Source organism: Crinia signifera, chromosome 1 (assembly GCF_055691185.1).
Source record: "Crinia signifera chromosome 1, ASM5569118v1, whole genome shotgun sequence".
Classification (NCBI taxonomy): Eukaryota; Metazoa; Chordata; class Amphibia; order Anura; family Myobatrachidae; genus Crinia; species Crinia signifera.
In genome coordinates, this window is record NC_139217.1 from 201,381,675 (window position 1) to 201,409,529 (window position 27,855).

The 27,855-nt window shown below is 42.6% G+C and overlaps 1 protein-coding gene across 1 annotated transcript in view; it reads left to right on the forward strand.

Moving 5' to 3' along the window:
- LOC146027058 (neurturin-like) overlaps positions 1–27,095 on the forward strand; it is a 128,327-nt gene extending 101,232 nt beyond the window's left edge. Inside the window, exons 2-3 of the mRNA XM_083158064.1 lie at positions 7,022–7,244; positions 24,872–27,095. Coding sequence (XP_083014190.1) covers positions 7,049–7,244; positions 24,872–25,305 — 630 coding nt within the window. The 5' untranslated portion in view covers positions 7,022–7,048 and the 3' untranslated portion in view covers positions 25,306–27,095. The remainder of the gene's footprint in view (positions 1–7,021; positions 7,245–24,871) is intronic.
- Positions 27,096–27,855: the final 760 nt, after the last annotated feature.

Genomic DNA, 27,855 nt, shown 5'->3' on the forward strand with positions numbered 1-27,855 from the left:
CACATTATTGTTTAATCGTGCATGGCATATAAGGATTTTCTTCTTCATTAAATTACTTTTTTTTGGATTGAAAAATATCACTTTGTAGGTTTGTCAACATTTCGTACATATGCAATACAAGCATATATTGTCTAGCAATACAAGCTTCAGATGTATAATAGGCTAGCACAGCCACTTTGTTTTCACATCTGCTTTTACTTTGCCTACATTGTATGTCCCTTTTTTATATATGCTCTTCTTTCCCCACTGTCTAGCACTGAGGAGCAGTGTGGCACCTTACATATCATCATTATCACCATCACTGTCATAAACAATAACAATAATAATAACAATCATAGTAATAATAATAATAATAAAAATATCTTATAGTGTGTACACGGTCCAATTTCCTTTCCGATGTTGACGATATAGTCAACATCGGATCGGCATCGGATCAGAATCGGATGCAGATCGCAAGGGTTTTAACCCTTGCGATCCCGTTCCGATCCCGATGCGCGTTCACGTATCGCAAGCCAGAAAGTCTTGGCTGCCTTGACTATATAGTGCAGATCTGCACTATATAGTCAAGATTGTATGCAAATCGGATGTGCCTTGCAATCCGATCCCGATCCGATCTGATCGGATCGTGGATCGCATCTTAAGGCACATCTGACCGTGTGTACACACCTTTACATTCACAATAAACACAATAATCTTGTCTATCAAATCAATGTATAACAAGTGATGGATTTGACACAAATGGACAAAAACAAAGACTGGGCCTCATTTATCTGCATTCCCACATTATTTGGCTGTAAATTGGTACAGTGAGCATGGCTTGACAGGGTGAGGGCTTAACCACATAATAAAGGGTTGTGTGGCCGCAATCAGTATTTTACCTAGATAAGATTTGCTCTGCTGCACACAGACCCCCAAATTCTGCCACAAATGGGATGGTTGCAGGGTTATGATGTACAGTTAGGAGCAAGTTCAGCTATGGGATCCAGATGAGTCAAATATAATTAGCCATTTCCTCCACGGTACCTCTCAGCCTTTTATAATTTACCAAGTGGCAAAAAAACAGAAAGGTGCACTGTATTGTGAATAGCAGAAGTGTGAAACAGTAAATTACCGCTGCTAACTGCTCCCCCAGAGGCTATTCAATTAGCCCTGAAATACAGGGAAACAAACTCCCTGATAACTGACCTTTTCTCAAGATTGTGGCCACAAAAACACATCGATCATGTAACTTATCCTGGATCCTTATCCTGGAACTTATCCTGTTTTCGCATAAAATAGGGTTGATCTTCATTTGAAAGAAAAAAAAAAGGTCTGGAATTGAATTGCCCGATAAAACTATTGGACAAAAAACCCCACAATAATAGCCCATCAAAAAATTAACACTCACAATTGAATCCCTCCTCAAGTAACTAATTTGTTGATTGTAAAAAGAAGGTTGCTTCCCCATATAATGTTTAGACTGAGTAATGTACCTACTTCCTTACTTGGAAAATAAAATAAAAACAGCAAAGTTTAGAAACATTTCCTTATCTCATTACACCAAAAAAAAAAAAAATACATGTAAATGGATTGGAAAAAAAACTGCAAGATAAATGTTATGGTAATGTACAGTCAGTATGAAAAACAAAGTAGAAAACACTTATGTAACATCTGTCCGCGGTGTGTTACCTGGTAACATATTCAGCAAATCTTATGCAGCTTCAATTTTGGTGACAAATAGTATAATTAGTATAGTTATAATACCAGTATAATAAACACTTAACAAATTCGTAATCAATGGCTGCTTCTTGACCACCAATCACCATTCTGACAGATCCAGTCTTGCACAACAACCAAAAGCTAGATTTGTAAAGAGTGTATTATAATGAATGATGAGTGCAATCATAATTTATAGCAGCCAAGATTGTAGGCAATAATTTATTTGAAGACCAGTAGTAAAGGTTTATTTATGCCAGACAATAATAGCTGAGCAGTACGGATGGTGTAATGGTTAGCATTACTGCCTCACAGCACTGAGGTCATGGGTTCGATTCCTACCATGGCTCTAACTGTGCAGAGTTTGTATATTCTCCCCGTACTTGTGTGGGTTTCCTCCGGGTACTCCGGTTTCCTCCCACAATCCAAAAATATACTGGTAGGCTAATTGGCTCCCAACAAAATTAACCCTAGAATGTCTGTGTGTGCATGTATATGTGGTAGGGAATATAGATTGTAAGCTCCACTGGGGCAGGGACTGATGTGAATGGTCAACTGTACTCTGTAAAGCGCTGCTGAGGAATATGTATGCGCTATATAAGAAACTGTTAATAAATAAATAAATAAAATACCTGATTTATACATCTTGACCATACAGGCCATTTCCAGAAAGTAAGAATTAGAATGCAGAGATACAGTATTTGCACTTTTCATTTGGTATGGAAAATGTAAATAATAACACTTTCACATCACACCTAATTACCGGGTACAAGCTGGTTTCTTGCCGGTTCGATCTGGTAATTAGTGTGATGTGAAAGGGGTTATCGGTTACAGCTAACCGGTAGCAACATGCCAATCTGAACCGGGTAAAAAGCAGAGTTCTTATCGGTTCATGGCCGGCTCTACCATTAGGCAGCTTTAGGCATCTGCCTAGGGCGCCGGGATCTGGGGGGCGCCACCAAGTCTGCACATCAAAAAATCAAGGATGTCTATGAGGGTCCTTTTTGCACTTAATGCAGGTGACTGCTGCAGAACTTCTAAGACCTCACCTCCATACTTTCCCTTGAGGCATACTGTCCTACATTGCTGCCATCTCCTTCTTGTACTCTGTTGTAGGTGGCAAAGGGGAGGGTGCAGAGGTCCTCCAGGGAAAGCACTTGCTCACCTTCCCGGCGGGGCTGGGAGGACCACATGATTTTTTTTGGGGGGGGGGGGGTGGAAGTCTTGCCTAGGGCGCTGAGAAGCCTTACACCGGCCCTGTATCGGTTCGTTGCTGTGTAGTGTAAATGGGTTAAACGGGTCGAGCAAACTGTTTTCTGTTCACACTATGGAGGAGGCAGCGCTCCTCCCCTGCCCCCGATGACGCACCAACGCTCCGACGCGCCCCCACATGCTGTGTTCTGAACAGACCACAAATGCAGGGTCGCTGCGGGACTGAACTGTTTAAAAGTCCCGTTGCGACCCTGCATTTGCGGTCTGAAAGCAGTATATGAAAAGCCTAGCACTCAGAAGGCTCTGGTCACATTGCATGTTCAAATTAAACTACAGAATATATACATTATTTCCAGTTATTCAAAGATTTCAGTTTCACACATACATCTAGCACTGATAAAGTTCAGGAGCCTGTAAAATCTTTTCCCCAGTACTTAAGTTCACACATTTCAGCAGCATAGAAAAAGAAGGAACATTCAGCCCATAAAATGATCTAAAAATAGCTGTACAATGCATATTTATTCACACAAAGCTGACCTGGATCAGAGAAACATCTAACTTCGGCTATATGTATGTTTTCCTCCTTCCCCGTGATAATTGTTTGCAGAGGTCATACCAAACTAACCAAGAGCTACAGTAACTTCATCTTAGCAGCTGATCCAAAAGATTATCACTGTCAAGTTTAATAAGACAGGCTATAGCCAAAGCCACAGGCTGCACTTAGATTCCACCGCCCCTTTTACGTTAGAGACCGTTCTCTCGGACAGAATTCTGACTGGGTTTCCGAGTTTAATAAGTACTTTGAACTTTGCACAAAGCTCGAGCTGAATATGGTTCCTGAAAATAATTCCTCAAAAACAGGCGCATCCCCACCACACACAATATGAAGTATAAAAGCCCATTTATTCTACACAAAAGCGATGAATGCAGCAGCTGCGATAGTGTGTATGCCTTTACCAACGTATGCTCATTGTGTACATATTCCATAGAATAACAATGCAGGAGAACCTTTAGGAAAATATTATAGAATCATTGAGTCAAGTAGAATATCACTTCCCCCCCTATATAAGTTTCTCTTTTATCACATTATTCCCTGTCTTATAGACTAGAAATGGAAGGGGACAATGCCAACTATTGTTAATGACACAAAATCCTGGGTAATGTTGTATGTCAGCAGTAACTACTATTGTCTCATTACTTAGCATTAAAATGTGCTATTGTATGTATAGTAGCCTTTGTAGTAAATACACTTTGTGCAGTTCACAATATGCCGAACGATAATATTTCTAGGAATTCAAGGCAGATGGAAAAGCTTTCTCAATCCACAATTCCTCAAATACATCAATTTTTTTTATTTAATACCCATCCCCTGCAATAAAATATATGCTCCCTTTGTAGTTTTCAGATATTCTGGGAATAAGTAAGTTCTCATTCATAGCTATGGAAAAGTTGTAATTCTGTGGTACTGTGCTTTTTATAGCAAGGATCATATAATGTTGTATTTCTGTAGGACTGTGCTTTTTATAGCAAGGACCATATAATGTTGTAATTCTGTAGTACTGTGCTTTTTATAGCAAGGACCATATAATGACTCCCTCTTTTCAATCACTTAGAGCAGCAATGATCCCAGATCGATCACTGTAATAATCAAAACAGTTACAAGGAGATTTACTAAGGCTTGAAGAGAGATATTGGGGGTTTATGTATTAAGCTGTGGGGAGAGATAAAGTACCAATCAAACATCTCCTGTCATTTTTCGAACATAGCCTGTAAGAGCTGATTGGCTGGTGCTTTATCTCTCTCCAATGCTTAGTGAATAGAGCCCTCAGACACAGCCTTGGAGAGAGATAAAGTGGATGGATATAAGTATCAGCCAATCAGCTTCTCACTGCTATGTTACCGGCTGTGATGTACTAAGCATGGGAGAGAGATAAAGTTGACAGATAAAGTACCAACCAACCATCTAGAACAGATGTATGAAGCAGTAATAAGGCAGGAGACGTCAGCCATTGGAGAATTATCCCATGGCAGCCTATCAGCACTGAAGTAACATTTGTAATTTGCATAATATAAAATTATACAGAGCAGCTGATTGGTTGCCACTGTCTCACTTCTCCTCCCTTACCACTACTTCTTACATATACTTTAAATCCATCCACTTTTGCTCTCTCCAATTCATAGTACATTTGCCACTTATACACTTTCAGACTGCACTCTCGACCCGGGTTATTGCCGTGTCCTTGCGTCCCCAGCACAGGTTGAGGTGCAGTGTTATAGCACCACTGTCAAAATTCCTGTGTCGAGCAACCCTGGCCTAACCTGGCTTGCCGTGCAGTCTGAAAGGTCCCTGCCTGTGTTATCCAACACTGCATTTATTGAACGCAGAGGTACTTGTTTCCTAGCACGGCCACCACGATTTCTATCGTGGTGGTCGTGTCGGAAAAAATCGTGTCGGTCGCGTCGGGTGCATACCAAAACGCACACGACGCGATGTACCCGATTTCTCCATAGGCTTCAATGTTAAATTATTTTAACATTGAAGCCTATGGAGAAATCGGGTCCATCGTGTCCATAGGCTTCAATGTTAAATTTTTTTAACATTGAAACTGAGTCCATTTAACATAGTAAAAAATGGTAAAAGGGCCAATAAGGGCCATTTCTCATTGGCTATGGCCCCGTCATGTGTGTAAAAAATAATGGCCCCCCATTGTGGCCGCCACCCCCACGATTAACGCGAACCCGAAGCGTGGCGAGCGCAGCGAGCCCGCGAGGGGCGGCGGTGCGCGTCTTTCGACCTTTTCATTCCCCTACTATCCACGTCGGCGTGGAGTTGAGAATAGATTAGTGTGGCGAGCGCAGCGAGCCACCGAGCCCGAAGCGTGGCGAGCGCAGCGAGCCCCGCGAGGGGACGCTGATACCTTCACAGATCCCTGCGTCCCCTCGCGGGCTTCACAGGTATCAGCGTCCCCTCGCGGGGCTCGCTGCGCTCGCCACGCTTCGGGCTCGGTGGCTCGCTGCGCTCGCCACACTAATCTATTCTCAACTCCATGCCGACGTGGATAGTAGGGGAATGAAAAGGTCGGAGGACGCGCACCGCCGCCCCTCGCGGGCTCGCTGCGCTCGCCACGCTTCGGGTTCGCGTTAATCGTGGGGGTGGCGGCCACAATGGGGGGCCATTATTTTTTACACACATGACGGGGCCATAGCCAATGAGAAATGGTCTTATTTGAAAAGGTCATCAGCCAGAGCCCCAAAAAACAAGCACCACACTGCAGAGAACAGAGGCAGCATTCCAGCAGTAACATAGCCATGTCCTCAATTCGGTCCGACGAGGAGGTGAGGGAATTGCTAAATATAAGGGGAGAGGAAGAAATCCTGTGGCGACTGTGAATAGTCCCTGCCCATCACTTTTGTTTTTTTTGTGACATCATGCTTGTGAGCCTGAAAAAAAGTACATTTTTATGACACCAATAGGATTTGCAGGGCTGACCTGGGTCCAGTGTGTAAGTGACCAACCCTGGAATACCCCAGGTTGAAGTGCAAGTGTGAAAGGGGTATAAAAAAAAAAAGTCTGATCTGGGTCGCAGCAAGGATGGACCCATGTTCAAAATACCAGTTTGGACCCGGGTTTGCGGTCTCAAAGAGGTATAAGTGGGGTCAAAATGAAATTCACACAGGGACAAGTTTACAGTACAGGAGACATGTATAAAGTATTTGTAGCTGACAGCAATACTGCATTTTTAACTGCACAGCGAAACTTCTGCATAAAGCTGACTACATTATTTCCTAATACATATGCCATCAGAAATATCATTTATCAAAGTTATGTATTTGTATTGCAATAGAATTATAAAAGCATACTTTACAATGGTCATAGCATATGTATAATTAGTGTTCTATGGTATACAATTCCAGGAATCCCTTTCCTTTAATATAAAGCCAAAATATTCTACTTAGTTTTGCTGAAATTGTAATATATAAATATTGATCATATAATCAACCCAATGAACACTGCCCCTGGACACTATTGTTACCATTTTATTTAAGGCCTGCATACTAATATAAATAATTTTGATCTTATGCTGACACTGCCCCTTGTGTCTGTCTCTTGCAGAGTCTCAATGCCTTGATTGTTCTTAAGATGAAGGTATGGAAGAGGACAGCTCCTGCCTTGATGCTCCTCTGTGCTGTGTTGTCCTTACTAGTTTGCACAGAAGTCTTCTCTCGGAACTGGAAATTCAGTTCAACCTCCTCTCGGTCGGTAATCAGTTCATCACCAAAGAGACAACGAAGGTTCCCGAGAGCCACCGAACGCAAACCACCCATGCTTTCCCAGTGTAAGAGTGGATTTATTCACTAACCACTAATTCATTCTACTCTTAGCAACATTCATTTTCTCTGTGTGATCTTCAAAGCTTTTATGCTCATTTATTACACCTGCTGAAACAAATAAATATGGCAATCTTATAACGGGGCACATACAATTTTGGGATAGAAATGTGGGTCACCTCACTTTCAGCTGGCGTTGTAAAAACAATTACAATAGGATTTGCAGTAACTGAGCATCACATCTACTTTATTGCTGTATTAACATTCAAATAAGGTGGATAACATTCATATACACAAACCAGATGGTAATGTGACATATGAACCCTTTCTCTTTGGTTTTGGATGAGAGGCAATAAATATTATTTTTGTTGTTGTTGTTGTTGTTTTTTTATCAACTTTGAGAAGAAGCTCATGGTGTATAATGATTACTGATGGAAGATAAGGATAAATTGTTATTAGTTTAGATATTCTAATTAGATTCTGTATTCTAAATAAACAAGGGTATGTTTCCTTTAAAGTAGGAAACAGATATGACTGATGTATAGTAATTGGTAGTGAGGCTCACGAAGAGTGTAATGGAGGATCTACAAAGTATGGAGGCGTATTGGAGTGAACTTGAGAATAGTGTATGCTTCTAAAAGCTTGTCTACTTCAAGACTATATTAATATATTGATTTGTATGTACCCTGCTGCAGTTTTTGTTTTATATATTGCTTTGTTCTTGTTCTTTCTTTCTTTCATTCATTTTCTCTCAGAAAGTCAGATATATAGAATATGGAGCAGGTCACGTAAGGGCCAATACATTTAAGTCATTTGCAGTTAAAAACAAAAAAACTTCTTTAGCTCCTTGTCAAACATTTAATTAAATTAAAACTCTAACAAAAGTGCTTGTTTTTTTATAAAACATAACCTTGTGTTTCAGTCAATCTTGCCTAACCTCCCGGCTGCCTGGAAACGTAGTCAGGTCTTCTGCAATCAGGCTGTGCCCCCACCACTTGGATATTACTAATAGGTTGAACTTGATGGACTTATGTCTTTATTCAACCAGCAAATTATCTTACTTGAGCAATAAACTGTACATTATGTCAGACTCAGTCAGGATACCAGTGCCCTATACTGTGATGGGTGAGGGCGCTGTACTGTGATGGGTGCTGTGCTGTGTGTTATTTTTCGTGTCCATGTATAAACAGTAAGCTTGGTGTCACCAGTCAAAATATTTCCTATCAAACCCCATTGTTTAGGGCCGCCTCTGGCAGGACAACTTTCTGAACCAAGGCCAATGACTGGTGCCAAGTGCCAGCCATCATCGGCAGCACTTATTAAACTTCTGACCTCTCTTCCTCTGGCTCAGAGGTGTTAGCATTGCAGGGTTGAATTAAGGGTCCCATGGGTCTGAGGCTGAAAATTTTTAAGGGCTTATTATGAAATTGTGGAGAAGGTGTGAATGGTACTGTGTGGGTTGGGCCATTGTCATGTGGTCAAATGCACTACCTACATGACCAGATCCAACGACTCCGTAAATATGTAAGAAATACAATTTTAACAACTACAGTATGCATTATGGCCAACTGTGTTTCCTTCTGGTATGATATTGAACCTAATTTTGAGTGAAGGCCTGGTGCTGTGGCTCCCTCAGCCCCTATTAATCTGCCTGCAGCACCTCACAGCTGTGGTGTCCACTGACACTGCCATCAGTGATGACTGCTTGCAGTCAGCAAAGTCCTGGTGACCACAGTGCAGGTCATCTACTTTTCTGTGTCATATGAGATATTAGCACTAGGACTGGCTATTCCCTCCCATATACCCAGCGTAAGAGTTCCAGCTGCTGGCAGTGATACACATGGTTCTCTGGCTGCCTTTACTTAATCTTCTAGTGGTAGTGCACCTTCTGTGCAGGGGGGTAATCAAACATTCGGTACTTGTGAGTTATCCGGGCGTCCGATTTTTTGATTGTATGCCTTAAGTTAAGGCATACAATCAGATGCGATGCGATGCGATATCGCATCGCATCGCATCGCATGCGACCATCGGATGCGATGACCCGATTTTTCCATAGGAATCAATGTTAAAATGATTCCTATGGAAAAAGGGGTCCTTTTCATACCCCTACTATCCAAGTGGGCATGGAGTTGGATATAAACCTGTGGCGAGCGTAGCGAGCCACCGAGCCCGAAGCGTGGCGAGCGAAGCGAGCCCCGCGAGGGGACGGTATTCCGTGTCCCCTCGCGGGGCTCGCTACGCTCGCCACGCTTCGGGCTCGGTGGCTCGCTACGCTCGCCACAGGTTTATATCCAACTCCATGCCCACTTGGATAGTAGGGGTATGAAAAGGACCCTTTTTCCCATTGAATTCCATGTTAAAATGGACTCAGTCCATTTTAACATTGATTCCTATGGAAAAATCGGGTCATCGCATCGCATCGCATCGCATCGCATCCGATGGTCGCATGCGATGCGATGCGATGTCCCGATCCGACCCGATTTCAAAATCGGACGCCCGGATAACTCACAAGTACCAAACATTCTACTGCCTACCTACCTAACCTGGTTACATATATGTCTTCTACCTACTGCCTAAGCTACATTCCTTACTACTACCACCTACCCACTATCTAACCTACATAACTGCTTACTACCTGCTTAACCAACCCTACATACCTGCCTGCTACTACCAATTTACTACACATCTACAATAGTGAAACTATGGGACTGTCCAGCTATACACAGGACCATCCATAAGGAAGAGCACTCATTATCATATTGCCTGGCAGCAAGATGATATCATGGACACTGTTCTACATTTTAAACCACGCTGAAGTGTCAATAGGTGGGCTGGTACATATACCTCCCAAGCTCCTCCCATATTCAATGAGATTGTAGGTTATGTGTTGTAACAGAGATAGCAGCGCTGGAGGCAAATTAATATAGTAGGATTGTCTATCTTAAAAATTAATTAATATAAAAACACTTAATATGTATACATACATAAGGTATACGTAGGGGTTTGACCCTGAATGCGCTTCCAATACTAGATAGCGGCTACCTCTACAAAATCCCCCCTGTTAGTGGGAGATGAAGGGAAAGACACAAGAAAAGATGTAGAGGGCGCTATAGAATTCCCACCACCTTAATTTGTGCTCAGGTTTCAAGCAAATTGACAGAATAATAATTCAATAACATTTATTTAAAATACAAATGTATGACATTTACAAATTCGGATTCTTGTGAACCGCATGGAAACAACCCGACGCGTTTCGTCTCCGAAGAGACTTCCTCAGGGGTACACGGGAGTGTGCGGTATGTTGAGTTAAAAACCAATCTTTAAAATTCTTTGTAAATATCAGAAAAAAATTCGGAAAAGGTGCAGGAGAGTCCACTTGTGTTCACCAAATTCTGGTACACTCCCCCCTTTTTCCAGCGCCCAGTTGTGCTCTAGGGCCCTTATTGAAGGCCTATCAACATCGGAATTTTTTTCTGATATTTACAAAGAATTTTAAAGATTGGTTTTTACCTCAACATACCGCACACTCCCGTGTACCCCTGAGGAAGTCTCTTCGGAGACGAAACGCGTCGGGTTGTTTCCATGCGGTTAACAAGAATCCGAATTTGTAAATGTCATACATTTGTATTTTAAATAAATGTTATTGAATTATTATTCTGTCAATTTGCTTGAAACCTGAGCACAAATTAAGGTGGTGGGAATTCTATAGCGCCCTCTACATCTTTTCTTATACATAAGGTATATCAATATTTTTCACAGAAGCAACCAAAACTGATTTGTTTTTGGGTGTGATAAGATAGGAGAGCATCCATATGGTTAAGTGTTACCAGTCCCTCTATTAAAGTGATTGGAACGGTTCTTTAAACAAAGTTCCACAAGCAATAAAGGTCTCATCACTGGCGGAATTGTTAGGGTCTTAATTCGCTGTCGAATTGTCCTCATGATAGCACGGTTATCCTTGGTTGGTGATTAGGTTACTGCTGGAGTAAGATTTGTGGACCTGATGATGGAACTCGTAGTGTCATTTGTTGAGGATGGTGGAAATAGATGAAAGCAGGAATCCAATGATGGTGGAGTGGAGCAATGACCAGAGAGTAAAACTGGTGCATAACTCTATGTTTATCGCATGCCTCCGGTGCGCACTGTCCCTATTTTTTTTTTTTCATATCAATTGATACTCCACCCACATTGCAGCTCCACCCACAATATCTACAGTGAGGGGCTCTAAAATCTCTTTGCTTACCCAAAAAAATTGTCTTGGACCAGTCCTGGGTGTTTCTAAGGTAAGAGTGAGTGGTGAGGGAGGGGGGTCCCGCGGGTGAGGGAGTGGGTCATTCTGATAGTGCGCAGGCCACAGGATGAGAGAGGGCGTCAGTGTGATAGAGCGCAGGCTGCAGGGTAAGGGAGTGTGCCAGTGTCATAGAGTGCAAGGCGCAGGGTAAGGGAGCAGATTAGTGTTATAGAGAGCAGGCTTTAGGGTAAGGAAGTACATCAGTGTAATTTGGTGCTGGACTCAGGGTAATGGAAGGTTGTCAGTGTGATAGAGTGCAGGCCGCAGGGTGAGGGAGCACATCAGTGAGATCGAGCGCAGGCTGCAGATAAGGGAGTGTGTCAGTGTCATAGAGTGCAGGACACAGGGTAAGGGAACAGATTAGTGTTATTTGGCCAAATGTATCAAACTTCAAAAAGTGATAAAGTGAAGAGTGATAAACAGCCAGCCAATCATCTCCTACCTGTTATTTTTCAAACCCAGCCTGTGACATGACAGGGAGGAGCTGATTGGGTGGTTTTTTATCACTCTCCATTTTATCACTTTTAAAGCTTGATACATCTGGCCCATAGAGAGCAGGCCTCAGGTTAAAGGAGTACATCATTTTAATTTAGTGCCGGACTCAGGGTAATGGAAGGTTGTCAGTGTGATAGAGTGCAGGCCGCAGGGTTAGAGAGGGCATCAGTGTGATAGGATGTAGGCCACAGAGTGAGGGAGCATGCCAGTGTATTAGAACGCAGACCTCAGGGTGGGGGAGTGTGTCAGTTTGATAGAGACCCAGTAGGGTCAGTGTGATAGAATGCAGGCCGCACTTGGTAGAATGTTCCAGCAAAGAGGGGGGGGGGGGGGGCAGATCGATGTATGGGGCCCCAAGTTTTCTGTTGCCAGCCCCGGCTATCGGGTGGCAAGGGTGATTGTAAGGTGTTGCAGTTTGCAGTATAATGGATATTTAATGTCCACCTGTGCTATACCAACACCGCCATCATTTCCCTACAGCCATGTATCTTGTTCTGCTGTTGACAGATAGTTCTTGGGAGATATGACGTGTGTTTGTGTGTGTGCGTGTGTGTGTGTGTGATACTGGAAGGCAGTGCTTGTAGATGACCAGGCAAATTAGTGGTGCTCTCAGGGTTGGAAAGCAGTGCGGATTTCCTTTTGTTGAACAGAATTATTTAAATGAGATAAAGGGGGAGGTAGTATTCTGCAGAAAGCACACAGCCATTTCCACTTAGCAAATGGTCACCTCGCACACAGGATCCCTTTTAAGACATAAATGAGGCTAGACAGAGCAGAATTGTAGGAATGAAGCTGAAAATATTTTTTTCATGAAAGGGTTTGTATTGAAGTGATAGGTGTGAGTGTGTTATGTGACATGGTATAGTTTGGCACAGTGTGTTTCCTCAAAATTTCCAGTTTCAAAATTCTAATTTATAGAGTTGTCCCCCAAGAGCAGGGAAGTGTTAGACAACTATATATAAGGTGCAGGAACTAGTTATGCTGCCATTAAAGTGTACCATTAACTTAGGTAGTAAAGAGCCACATGAAATTACATTGAGCCTCCTTCATACAGTCAACCTCTTGATCTACATGTATCTGTTCCCCAGGCCCTACCTGGTGGTTTTAATTTAAAGTTCTTGGGAATGTTCTCCTGCATTGCAGGAAACAGTGTTCCTTTGATCAAGATTTCATACCCTTTTCATTGATCTACAGACCCTTAACCCCTTCTCGGTGCCCACAAAGGTTTACTTTTAAAATGCTTCATCTTATTTATACATATAAAATCACCACCAAAAAGCAACAATAGGGTTAAACACTTCACGCAGCTCTTTTTTGCAAAGGTTTTACTCCCAGATGCCACTTTACAATCCAATTTCATTTTACACCTGGGAGTAATAAATGAAAGCTAATAATTTTTATGCAGTGAATCTGCATATTTCCTTCATAATAAATTCAGCATTTTTATGACACTGTTATGAAATATTTGAGGGATCTGCATATAGAGGTGTTAAGTTGACACCAAAAGACAGAGGGAAATGCTAAACAGAGCTATAACAAGACTTATGAGGATATGTTACATTGAGCATTAGAAAAAGTTATGGCACTATGGCCCTTATTCTGATCGGTGCGGCCGGATCCGAATATGCGGCCAGGACCGTGCGTGCGAAACCCCGCCTTCCATACGGATCGCCAACTCCGTCCGTACGCGGTAAGAAGCTGGCCGAACAGACCGCACGTGTATTTTTCATGGAATACGCCTCCTCCATCTCAGGGAACCTCCCCCATCATTCGATGGTCGCAGACCATCGAATGCAGGACCGAGTGGTCCACCAGCTCCCGCAACCTCAGACCACACGGACATTTCTCCGTGCAAAAGCAGGGATCTGGGCGGGCAGCTGACATCCGGCGATGTCATATGTCCGCCCCCTACACGTGCGTCACGGCCGCATTACCATACATACGCCCAGCGTTTGCATGGGAACGTCCATGAAACGCGGGGCGTATGCATATGGTAATGAGCCCAAATAGCCCTTCACGCCCCTCTCCACCCCCTGTTCGGAGTGTTCACATTTCATGCGGGATTTGGCCGTACGCTCCGCTCGCACATGCGCAGAAACGCCTCTGCACATGCGCAGACACAAAACATCGGCGGCACGAACGCACGCGGATATTACCGCACCAACCAGAATAAGGGCCTATGTTATTAGGGAATAATAATGTTATAGAGACTATGTTATGAGAGGTTATGTGAGGCAGCAAGACTTACACTTAAGAAATTATTTAAAAATATATATATATTTATTTATAACAGAGATGTGCACCGGACATTTTTCGTGTTTTGTGTTTTGGATCTAGATCTCCCTTTACGTTTTGGTTCTGGATAGATATTACCAAAGCCACTTTTTGGGTTTTGCTTGTGGTTTTATATCTGTATTATTTTGAGAGAAAAAAATCATAAAAACAGCTAAAATCACATACTGTAATTGTAATTTATTTTGTTCCTACAGTAATATTAACCTCAATATCATTCATTTCCAGTCTACTATGAACACCTCACAATATTGTTTTTAGGCCAAAAGGTTGCACCGAGGTAGCTGGATGACTAAGCTAAGTGGCACAAACCTGTGGCACATCTAGGAGTGGCACTGCAGTGGCAGACAGGATAGTGGTTTTTAAAACTAGTTCTAAAAGAGCAAATAATGCAAAGAAATGTATGTTGTATAATAGGACATGCACACTTTAACAAAGACAAACCAGTCATTTCAGGTATAGGTTCTGCTACACGACTGTGGCCATACCTCCCAACAGTCCCGATTACCGCGGGAATGTCCCGGTTTTCGGGGACATTTCCGTGTTCCTCCCGCGGCCGGCAGTGTCCCGTGGCAAGGGGGGCTGTTGGGAGTCCGCCCTGTCGGCTGCTGAGCAGCGGGGAATAAACCCTGTGCGCATGCGCACAGCGTCTATTCCCGCAGCCAGGGGGCTGGGGGCATGGCTAGAGTCTCACAGAGCCTCAAGGTCATGCCCCCATATCGTCAAAACATGGCGTGGACTCACGGGAGAGCCACAAGTGTAGACCACGACCCCTTTAATTAGGCCATGCCCTCCGAAATTTTCGGCGCGCCAGCAGCGCGCATCCCTCTGTCCCTCCAATGTCTCCCTGCAAGTTGGGAGGTATGCTGTGGCTAAAATTATTGGTTTGTATCTGTACATGGTACTTTACCACCGGCCAATTAGCTCCTGACTGTTAAGTTACAGGCTGGGACTAAAAAGAGACAGTTAGGAGCTGATTGGCTGGTAATAAAGAACCAGTCACTTTATCACTTTTCCTCCCTGATAACTGCTTCATACCCCTCAATCTGATGAACATCATCTTCTCCACATTTTGTGGAAGCAACCTCCTACACCAATCACTGACAAGGTTCCCGGCTGAACTAAAAACTCTTTCAGAGTACACACTGGAGGGAGGACAACTTAGATTATTTAAAGCCATTTTGTGCAAGGTCCTCCAAATTATCTCTTTTTACTGCCAGTACAGATACAGGCTGTCTGACATGCCTACTTGGATGCTGTCACCGATATAATCCTCCACCATTCTTTCAATGGTGACAGCATCATGTAGTAACAGTAGACATGTCAGTAATTGTAGGCAGCTCCTTCAGTCCGGACCAGATTACCGTCAGCAGTTTTGCTATGAAAATGCAGTTTTTGCCCCAGGGCCCAGTTGTGGGAGAAAATGAAGGAAGAGTTGTTGCCATGTCACATTCCGCTTGAGCTGCCAATTCTCTCACCAGCAGGTCTTTGCACCTCTTAAGACGTGTCCAACAGAAAGAGAGATACAATGTAGGCTATAAACCTTGGATTGAATATGTTGGCCAAAATATAGTGTTCTGATTTGAACAGATTGACGACCCCTGAATCCTGGCAAATCGAATGAAGGACTCCATCCACAAGTCCAACATACTTAGCAGAATCGCTTCATTTTAGCTCCTCCTTCACTTTGTCCAGCTACTTCTGCAAAAGCCTGATGAGTGGAATGACCTGACTCAAGATAGCAGTGTCTGAAGGGTTGGAGAACCTTGCACAACACAGAAATCATTCTCCACTGTGCTTAAATCATGTGCATTGCCTCACCTTTGCCTATGTCATAGGTGGATATATAGGCTTGAATGCCCTTTTGCTACTCTTCCATTCTCTGAAGAATATAGATGGTACAACTCCACCTCATTATTAAGTGATGGCAGGGCAGGATTAAGAGGGTTTGCTGGTGATCCTTCGACACACTGACAGCATCTCCAGCACACCCTGTCTGCACCACTAAATTAATTGCGTGAGCAAAACATGGGATGTGCTGGAATTAGCCCAGATGTAATGCTTACACAATATTGGTGGCGTTGTCGGATATCACAAATCCCCAGGAGAGTTTAAGCAGGGTAAACCACTGTGCAATAATCTCCATCAGTTTCTGTAAGAGGCTCTCAGTGATGTGGCCTAGGAATGAGTTGGCATTTCTGAGATGCTGCTAATGGTGCCATTGCTGCATAAAGCAAAACATCTACCCAGTGGGCTATCAGTCATGTAGTCCTTAGTTCACCCTGTTCCACTTGTCCACATGTCCATAGTTAAGTGGTATTTTTGAGGACACTAAGGACACTTTTCTTAGTGTCCCTGTACAGTCTGGGAATGGATTGCCTAGTGAAGTGGTATCTAGACAGGTTTGTGTACAAGGGACACAGTACATCAACTGTCTATATCCCACTGCACTGTTGGCGGATACTGGGCGCACGTCTAACACCAGCATACTGTAGTTGTTATGGCTGAGTAATCCACATTGCAACAGAGTTACTGCTGTCATACTGTACTTCATCTTCCTCACAATGGACTGTTGGAAAGTCAATTGATTAGTTAAAGTAGTAGAAGTGGTCTTACCGACTCTCTCTCTAGGATGACGGTTGATACAGCAGCAGTAGGCGTGGCACTCAAGGATCCTCTGGAGGAATCCCGGATAGGAGAGGAATCAGTCATGCCAGTGACATGGCCTGCAGGACTACATCTGATCCTGATCAAGGAGGAAATTGACAATAAGGGGGTTGGTGTTTGGAAAGTAGGTGCTTGGATTCAACAGGAAAAAGTGATTTAAGCGTCACTGGACTGGGAGGATGTTCCTAGGTTGTTATCATCCTTACACCTACTTATTACACTTTTACAAAGACTACATGTGGCGAGACAATTGTCTGGATTTGGATAGAAATAAATCAAGACCACAGAGATGGGCTTTTTTTAGTTTTTTGCCCAGGCATGACAATGGGATTTTTCATCCCACAGCAAACAACTATCTACACCGGTGCCTGATTCAAACAAGTCACATCACAATTAGAAGCCTCATCATCAACTCTCTCCTCAGTGCAAGATACACCAATACAGCACTTGCAGAGGGCATGCAAAAGGTGGAAGGAGCATCCTCTTCCCATACAGTGTTGGGAAGGTGAGGCCTAGACATCCCCACACACTTGGACTCTCCTTGGGGATTTGTGATATCTGTGCTTTAACCAGTTTTATTTTTAACATTTTTGAAAAGGAAGGAGGGCTGAACCACGAGTTATGAACGTAGGCCAAGGCCTTAGCCTTTCCATGCCACACGTATTGTAAATGACATATTGATAATTTAAAGTTTCTTGCTAACTGACTTTGCTTTTTGTTACTAGAGTTAGATTTTTTTAATTACTTTTTTTCAGCACTGCTGGACTTATACAGCAACCCTCACAGCAAAGGACAGCAGTGTCCCTAACAGCACAATACAGAGCCCCAAAACAGCATCCTAGGACAGCAGCTCTGTACACCCCTGTACAGCACAGAACAGCAGCACCCCTAACAACACAGGACAGCACAAGATACCACTTCTGGAGGTATATAGCAGCACTACTGGACTTATACGGCACCACTGCTGGACTTATATGGCAGCACAGCACATGACTGCTAGACTTATACAGCAACACAGGGCAGCACCACTGCACATAAACGGCAGCACAGCACAGGACACTACTGCTAGACTTATACAGCAGCACAGCACAGGACACCATCGCTGGACCTATACAGCAGAACAAGGCAGCAGTGCACAGGATACCAATGCTGGACTTATAGAGCAGCACAGCACAGGACACCACCGCTGAATTTATACAGAAGCAAAGCACAGGACACCACTGCTGGACTTATACAGCAGCACAGCACAGGACACCATCACTGGACCTATACAGCAGCACAGGATAGCAGTGCACAGGGCACCACTGCTGGATTTATACAGCAGCACAGCACTGGACATCACTGCTGGATTTATACAGCAGCACAGGGCAGCACAGCACATGACACCATTGCTGTACTAACAGTATACAGCAGAACCATCGGACCTACAGTATATACAGCAGTTTGCAGACACACTAACGCAGCACCTTCCACTACCCTCTCCAATGCTGAAGCTGGCGCCAATCGGCTGGGACTTATATAGGATCCAAAACCCACGAGAATCCAACAGAGAGATGATGATGTTTTGCCTCGATCTGGTATCCGAGTCTGGCAGGAAAACACGAGCCGGGATCAGATCCAGCCTCAAAAGTTTGGGGGGCTTGGATCTCGGAGATCCGAACCCGTTCATCCGTAATTATATAGTTACATGAACACCATATTGAGTGATAACATCAGTCATAATGAATAGGCAAGGACATCTGTAAAGTTTAGTTATATTTAATGTGTTCTCCCTTTTATGATTATATTTATTTTCCAGCTCTCTCTCCTAATATACAGTATGACACTGCTAGCGGGCCCTTATTGATACTGTATTCTGTAACTTTCAGTAGTAAGGTGACATGGAACAAACATTTTTAATTTCTTTCTTAGAAAATAGTTTTGCTTGCCAACCTTATTACCTTACTTGCACATTTATATTTAGATATTCAAGAGGCTTAACTTACTTAAATATTGTAAAATGCTGTTTCTGCATCTTCCAAGGCTTAAATGCTTTGTTGCACCAGTCAGAATAATAGTCACCTTCATATATATATATATATATATATATATATATATATATATATATATATATATATATATATATATATATATATATATATATATATATATATAGACTCGTAGGAAGGAACAGACAGCGGCACTCCAAGGGTTTTCAACAGCGTGTATTAAAGCAAACCAACGTTTCGGGGTATCATACACCCCTTTGTCAAGGTTTAAGTGCATTGCACTTAAACCTTGACAAAGGGGTGTATGATACCCCGAAACGTTGGTTTGCTTTAATACACGCTGTTGAAAACCCTTGGAGTGCCGCTGTCTGTTCCTTCCTACGAGTCTACCTATTTGTTCCAGAAGGCACCCAGGTACTGAATCCCAGCTGAGGGAGTGCCAGGCCGTCTACCTCTCTCTATATATATATATATATATATATATATATATATATATATATATATATATATATATATAAAACAAAGGAAATAAGTGCGCAAAAGAAACCTTGGTGAACCAAAGAACACGTGGTTATTCCACAGCAGTGAGGGTTAATAGTCCCGTTCAGGCTGCCCTCTGACGAAGTACGTGAATACGAAACGCGTTGGGGCATGGCCTGGCGTTGCAGTCTGCCCACCTTTCCTTCTGACGCGTCAGGGAGCTGGACTTTCATAAACGTGAGAGTGTAACCGCTCCGACTGATTTTTATGCTGTTATTCCTGCGGTGGCTAAGACCGCCCAGTGTGGTACGTGATTTTATCTATCTGTACGGAGAAAGTCTATTTTAAAAAATAAATACTTTGATATATTGCACTATGGAGCGCTCTTGTCTATTCTTCTAGAAATATATATATAAATATGTACCGTGAGCCAGGGCCGTCTTTACAATATCCGGGGACAGTGGCGGATTCAGGGGGGGGGGGGGGGCACCTGGGAACCCTGGATCGCCTGGCAAAGCTGTAACGTTTTTTCCCCATAGGATAATATGGGACCCGGCAATTCCGACCCCTACCCGGTTCCGACGGCTGCCAGTTCCCTCCCTGGCATCACAGAAGCTTGTGGTTAATCTCATTCAATTCCATCGCTGGGCCTTCAATATGATACCAGTCTGCTCCATATCGGTCAATCGGTTCCAGAGATATTGCGTGTAAACCGATTTTTTTATTTTTGAAATGTAATTTCATGGCTGTTCATGTTCTTTGAGGGCAGATTACTCTGGAACCAAACGTTCCAGTTTCACTGGACTAAAATCATTCAAAGCCCACTCAAAAGTTCTTCAATTTGATACTTGTCTCATGTAAATGGGTCAGTTGGTTCCGAAGATATAGCCGATTAAATGAGATAACTGGTTAAAGAGGGGGAGGGGTGGTTTTCTCTCCCCCTCACACCAGAAAATGCAGGGTCTAGGCTGGTGTAAAAGGGGCCAACCTGGGAATGCATTTTCTGGTGTGAAAGGGGTATTATTTCAAATAGCTGGGACCTGCATACAGTCAGGCTCTGCCACTGTCAGTGGCTATCACTTCTGCCTGGCGGCGGCTGTCCCCCATTTACCGCGAGCATGTATTCCCCCTTGGCAATGAGCATGTAATCCCACATGGCAATGAGCATGGAACCTCTGGCAATGAGCATGGAACCCTTGGCAATGAGCATGTAGATAAGCAGCATTTATGTAGCATAATTTTTAATAGGCATTATGGTGTTTGGCATAATATATAATGGACATAATGGCGTGTAACTTAACGTGTAATGGACATTACGGTGTAAATGTTTAATGCGCACCTTTGGTGGACAATGTCCCTGTTTATTAAGCGTATTGTGAATTTTGGCACAATCCATGTGGCATTATGTAAATTCTGGCTCAATCCGTGTGGCATTATGTGAATTTTAGCTCAATCCATGTGGCATTATGTGAATTTTGGCTCAATCCGTGTGGCATTATGTGAATTTTGAATCAATCCGTGTGGCATTATGTGAATTTTGGCTCAATCCGTGTGGCATTATGTGAATTTTGGCTCAAATTATGTGGCATTATGTGAATTTGGCTCAATCCGTGTGGCATTATGTGAATTTGGCTCAATCCGTGTGTTATTATGTAAATTCTGGCTCAATCCATGTGGCATTATGTGAATTTTGACAAAATCCATGTGGCATTGTTTGAATTTTGGTTCAATCCATGTAGCATTATGTGAATTTTGGCTCATTCCATTTGGCATCATGTGTAAGGGGCAAGTATAATGGGGTCTAGTATTTTGTTGCATAATGTGTAAAAGTTGTATATGGTGTTGTACACTACACTCAAGGACATGCCCTTTGTTGAGTGGCCACACCCCCTTTTCCGGAGAGCGCCTTCGGCGTGCGCACAACTACATCCTTCACTTTTGTCGCCATGGTGAGCCTGCATACTTTAAATGCCAGGGCCTATTTTTAATCCCATTCCCACCCTCTCTCTGCTGCTCTCTTAGCATGTACAGTGGCATTACAAACACTGCCCCTCCCCCACCTAAACCCTCTTTTATCATGGTGCCCCCCCTGTCATTTTATCCTGGATCCGCCCCTGTCCGGGGAGCATATGGTGGGGATCCGGGCAGCTGCTGTCAGCGGCGTCCATCCAGGCAGAGGCAGAAGGAACACAAAATAAAGCCCATAGGCTTCTAGTGGGTAATGTCAGGGGCTGGCTGACAACTTTTAGCCTGGGGGGAAAACAGCTTTTCTACTAGCACATTGTGATATGGGCCGGTTTCCAAGAAGTATTTATTATTATTATATAGAGCACACACATTCCATAGCACCATTCACATAAGTGCCTGCACCAGTTAAGCTTACAGCCTACAGTATATTCCCTTCACAATGTAATGGGATTAGCACAGATCTATCATAATATAACAGAATGATAAAGAGCCAACATGTGCACTGATCCTAAATAAGTGTACAGGACCTGGTTGGTGGTGCTCCAGCAATTCAGTAGTAGTGACTGAGGGACAGATGTACGAAGCTTGAAAAGTGATAAAATGGAGAGTGATAAACAACCATCTGATCATCTCCTACCTACCATTTTTCAAACACAGCCTGTAACATGACAGGTAGGAGCTGATTGGCTGTTGGTTTATCACTCTCCATTGTATCACTTTTCAAACTTAGTACATCTAGCCCTGAGAGAGTATAAATAGTAAAGATGCAATTCAAGACAAAATTGCTTTTTTTGTATATATTGTTAAATTTATGTGGTTAGTTAAAACATAACTTTTTAATACAACAAATTCATAATTGTTTTATGTGGTTTTTTTCCACATGTCATATGCAATTGAGGTGAATATATATATATATATATATATATATATATATATATATATATATATATATATATATGTAAATATATATATATATATATATGTATGTGTATATATATATATATATATATATATATATATATACTTAATAATAAGGCGTGTGTAACAAACAATTTTATTTAGATAAATCATGAGCCTGTAAGTCTGGGGAAAATTTACTAAGATCAAATGGGAACAAAAGCACCCATTCATACCCAATCAATTTGATATACGGACGGGCAAATTTACAAACAGCCAAGTTCGGCTAACTTTATTACGTAGCGAGCCCCGTGGGGGGACGCAGAAAACTAAGCAAATAGCTTAGTGGGCGCCCAACTAACATATAAGTACCAAATTTAAACCAGTGCAGGGTCTCTCCCCATGAGCATAACCAGCCCGAGGTCATTGAGCCAGTCCTGGTTGCAGCAATACAGTACATGGGGGGAAATCAAATGGGATCCCACTGTATTTTTATAACCAGCACCAGGCTCTTGGCATGGTCCTGGTTCCCAAAATACGGGGGACAAAAGGAGTTGGGTTCGGTAGTAGAACTACAGGGCCCAGCAAGCCTCCCCTGCATGCTGGGACTTGGGCAACCACATGTGCAGTCATACTACAGAACCAATACCCCAAGAATATACACACACTTGTAAAAATGTAACTTAATACATACTACTTTCATTCATACATACTTACCTATAGGGTCCAATGTAGGCCTGTCCTCTTGTCCTGTAGAATCTACCTCAGGACCTGTGAATAAAAAAATCATACTCACCCTCCCATCTGGCAAAGATCATGTCCTCTTTGGTCCAAGTAGCATCCAGGGATTAAAAAACAAATAGCCGTCTCCAGTGCACTGAAGGAACTGCAAGTGTGTTGCAACCAAACTCACTAGTATTGGCACTGGCACCAACTCTATGCTATGTGCAAGAAAAATAGGCTCCTTTCACTGTCAAGGGTTTTGATAAACTGCCCATGACACTCCCATCACTTTCTAACAGGATGGCTCAATGCACTTACATAGTTTCTGCTCAGTTCCCCTCCCAAAATGACCAGTTTCACACAAAGACATAAGACTCAAAAATGCATAACTTTGTTTGCAACTGTTTGCAAAAACTCACCATTTACATCAGTGAAGAGACCCATCTGATTGATCAGCCCCAAAGACATCAGATAGGAATTATAATCATAGACTTCATTCTGAGTATCACCCTTCAAAAGAATGCAAACAAAGTAGATTACCAAATGATCATTTATAATAATACATAAAAATGGTGTGCGTGCCTGGGAGCTCACAGCAACAACATTCACAAGTTATTATCCTCAATAAGAGGCCTCTAAGCGATTTCATAGTAGCGACTTAATATTTGATCTTACATACTGTATGTTCTCACCTGCCATTATGTAGTCTAAAGATGAGTTTTCTTATAATATTATATGTACTGTAAGTTTTTTTTTTACATTTATGTGCCTGACTGGGGGACTAGTTAATATGCATCTGTCTGCAGTCCCTGAAACACTGGGGAATGATGACATACGTCAACAGGATGTTGGGCTTAGGTACGGGGACAGTATAGGATGAGGCTTTGAGTTGGGGGAGACTTTAAGGCTGGCAATGTTGAACATGCTGGCTTCTATGGACTGCATCCGCTGCAGCCCATAGAAGTCAGGTAGGGAACAGAACAGTATAGCAGCAGAGTGGCTTCACATGGGAAGCATTTACTCTGCTATCATAGTATTGACTGGCAGTCTAAGGGGGGGGGGGGAGCCCTTCTCCTGAGATTGACTGTCTGGCTGTGATTAGCAGGGAGTGCTTCCCATGTGAAGTCACTGCCATTGCTAGGCAGTCCCTGAAAGTAGCACTGGGGGGCATCAGCCCTGTAGCCCATAGGTAATATCCACTATTGATTTGAAGTCTGATCAAAGCGATGATGGCACACACAATATTTTAAGTCTTTGCATGCATCTGAGTCGCAATGCGTTTGTCTACTGATGGTTACTGGTCTGAGGCGCAGATCAAAATATAACAAAGTTAGATTGAGATAAACAGTGGGTGTTCCTGGGAGGTAACTAGGTCAAAGGGGTGGCTAGCCAGAAGCAGGCATGTTGCTGCAGTTGCACTGATCTAGGTGGCCATGTTCAGATGGCAAAATTTAATCTGCAATGTTCGTTGTTACTACTGATTTTGCAACAATGTTGCATCTTATTCAATATTGTGATGGAATACCAACACTGCTACAGACCTTCATGCATCCTGAATCAGCCTTAGGGCTAAGAGTGTAGGGGGAGCATACTGTGAGTGTAGGTGGAGGTATTGGTCACGCCCACTGGTCAAGCTTCCTCTGCTTCTGTCAATAGGCCCATGAACATTTTTATCCCCAGGTCCATGTGGCCCTTATCCTGCTCTGTATGGCATTAAAGTGTTATGGATACTTTAAAATGTGAAAGATTGTCAAAAGACCCAAGGATTTACTCAAAATGTCTGAATGATATTTTCACTAATATTAAATGATCAAAATCTTTCTTTCTTTTTTAGACACTGCCCTTTTCGAAAGTTACACTCAAGGAGAGATCAGAGAGCTGGTTTCTACTCTTGTAGAAAGGTACAGCCAGTCCTTACACTCTGGGGACGACCCAAAAAATGGAGCCAGAATGAAGAGAGCCCGTGTGCGCAAACAGCCATGCACCATAAAAGAGCTCGAAGTGAGAGTCAGCGAACTGGGGCTGGGATACTTATCCGACGAAACAGTTCTGTTCCGCTATTGCAGTGGTACATGCGAAGCTGCTGTACGCAACTACGACCTCTCTTTACAGAGCATACGAGGCAAAAAGAAAATCAAGAAAGAGAAAGTAAGAGCGAGGCCTTGCTGCAGGCCTCTAGCGTACGATGATGATATCTCTTTCCTGGACTCCAAAAACCATTACCATACAATCAAAGAGGTCTCAGCTAAGGACTGTGGCTGTGTCTGACAATGGCCAGGAATTTACCCCCAAAAAGAGGAAATGTTTTCCACTAGAGTAAACATGTCCTCTCTCTATTGTTACTCTAGTTCTTGTGGAAATAGGAATTCACAAGGTTGTTTATTTCTACCTCACGCAATTGTTTTAATAGAGATGGACTCTTTTGGAGCAAAGAAAGTAGTTTGAATAGATTTGTGGAATTGAGAAAATGGAGGCTGTCTACCACCTGCAAGTACTATTCTCCCATTGGCCTTCCATGAAGGAATACACATTTTTAGACTACTGGCAGAAACCATGACTGAGAAGACGCAGAGAAATACAGTTTTTCTACATAATTGTATTGCATGTGCATATGCTACCAATCTACGGCAGTAAACTGATACGCAGTTCAGGGAAAATGTTCTTGACCCTTCTACATTCAAAGGCCAGATTGTTGTTGTTTTTTTTTCTTTAAGCAATAATTTAGCAAAATAACTCATATACATTTTTGTCACTTTTCATGCTAATGGAAGTGGGGACCTTTCAGCACCACAAGAAGCGGTCACTGAGTATCTGTGCCAAAAACAAAGCTCTCTCGCCTTCAACTTGGGATGACTAAGACCAGTCACTTATGTGTATTTTCTCATACAACTGCAATTAGCCTGAATACGTAATGACCACAGATTATCAGCATTATTTAATTATATACTTGTACATTTTGCCTGTAAATGTCAATGAATGCCTATAAGTATAGGATGATGTTATTCCCATATTGGTAATATCTATAAGTATTATAAAGACCTTTGACAAACATTCAGTGTCTTGTTATGAAATCGCAGAAATATGACTGATTATTTATCTTTACATAAAGGCATGGTGAAATGAGGTGTATTTGCATTCCACTTAGTAGGAGAACTATCATTCAAAAACCATTGTGTTGCTTTTATTTACCATAAAGTGACAATTACTGTAATGCAAAAGATTTTGGGGATACACATGGAACAAACACTTTGGCCATAGATAATTCCTCAATAGCTAATGACTGGACTAAATGGATACATTAATACAACCACTGAATATTATTTTTGTTGCATTATGAGAACTTGTTTATTAGAGCATCAACTTTATGTGCCTCATTTATAATTGGGCCCCGGTGCTTCTGATTAGCTCTGTATGCATTGACCCTCCTCACAATACTTCATTCATTAACACTGCATCAATATTTTATCACCATCTAATTAATGGGCCGTTAACCTTCATTTAACACTGCCAATTATTTTTTTCTCTTGTTTATCTGATACTTAAATTTAAAATGTTATTGTGTATGAATAGGAGTTTTTGCATAAAGAATGTGACTTTTTGCATTAGAACTATCATTGTCAGCCACATCTTTTTATCAAGGATTGGTGTAAGCATATGACATAGAAAGACCGCTGTGTTTCAAGTTGGATATATCTCGAAATACATGTGACTACACATAAATACAATAAGAATGCAATTTGTAACAGAATGTTAATGTCTATATTCATCCTACAGTATATAATAATAAAAGACCAACACTGCTCCTCACCTCTATGTGGGGAATTCCAGTGTTTAATGCTGGAACAATTCAATTGTTGCTCCATTCGGGCACGCACAGCTACCAGTACTGATTTTACTGTTATGTTGTCCTGTGAGTTTGATAGGCTGGTATCTAGTGGTGTCATAATGTTTTGAAATTTGAATGAGGCCCTAAATGTATTGTCTATCCGAGATAAAGTTGGCTTTTGACTTTGATAAAAAAACAAAAACCTAAATTAAGAAATATGGGTACTTGTGTATTAGCAGGGCGCCCACTAAGCTATTTGCTTAGTGGGCTATTTTGCGTAGTGAAATCGAATCGCATTGCATGCAATTTTTCTGTGCAATGCGATGCAGTTTTTCATTGTATAAGCACCCATACCATGAGATGTGATGGTACTTTATTTTAAATGCACCCATGCACCCCTCACTATCCACGTCACACCGAAGCGTGGCGAGAGCAGCGAGCCCCGCGAGGGGACGCAGTTACGCATCCTCCCGACCTTTTCATACCCCCACTATCCACATCGGCGTGGAGTTGATTTTATAAAGTGTGGTGAGCACAGTGAACAACCGAGCCCGAAGCGCACCGAGCGCAGCGAGCCGCACGAGTGGATGCGTAATACATGTAGTAATCCGCGTCCCCTCGCGGGGCTCACTGCGCTCCCCACACTTTATAATATCAACTCCACGCCAACGTGGATAGTGGGGGTATGAAAAGATCAGGAGGAAACGTAACTGCGTCCGCTCGCCACGCTTCGGGGTGACGTGGATAGTGGGGTTGTGCATGGGTGCTTTTAAAAAAGTACCATCACATCTCATGGTATGGGTGCTTATACTATGAAAAATCTCATCGCATCACATTGCACAGAAAAATTGCATGCAATGCGATGCGATTTTCCTACGGTGCCGTACGTATGTAAATTGGGGGCCCTGCAAATACACAAGTACCGAAATATGATATGAAGTAATGCTTAAATGTCAAATCCAAGCCTCAAAGAACTGAAAATGGAGTAATTA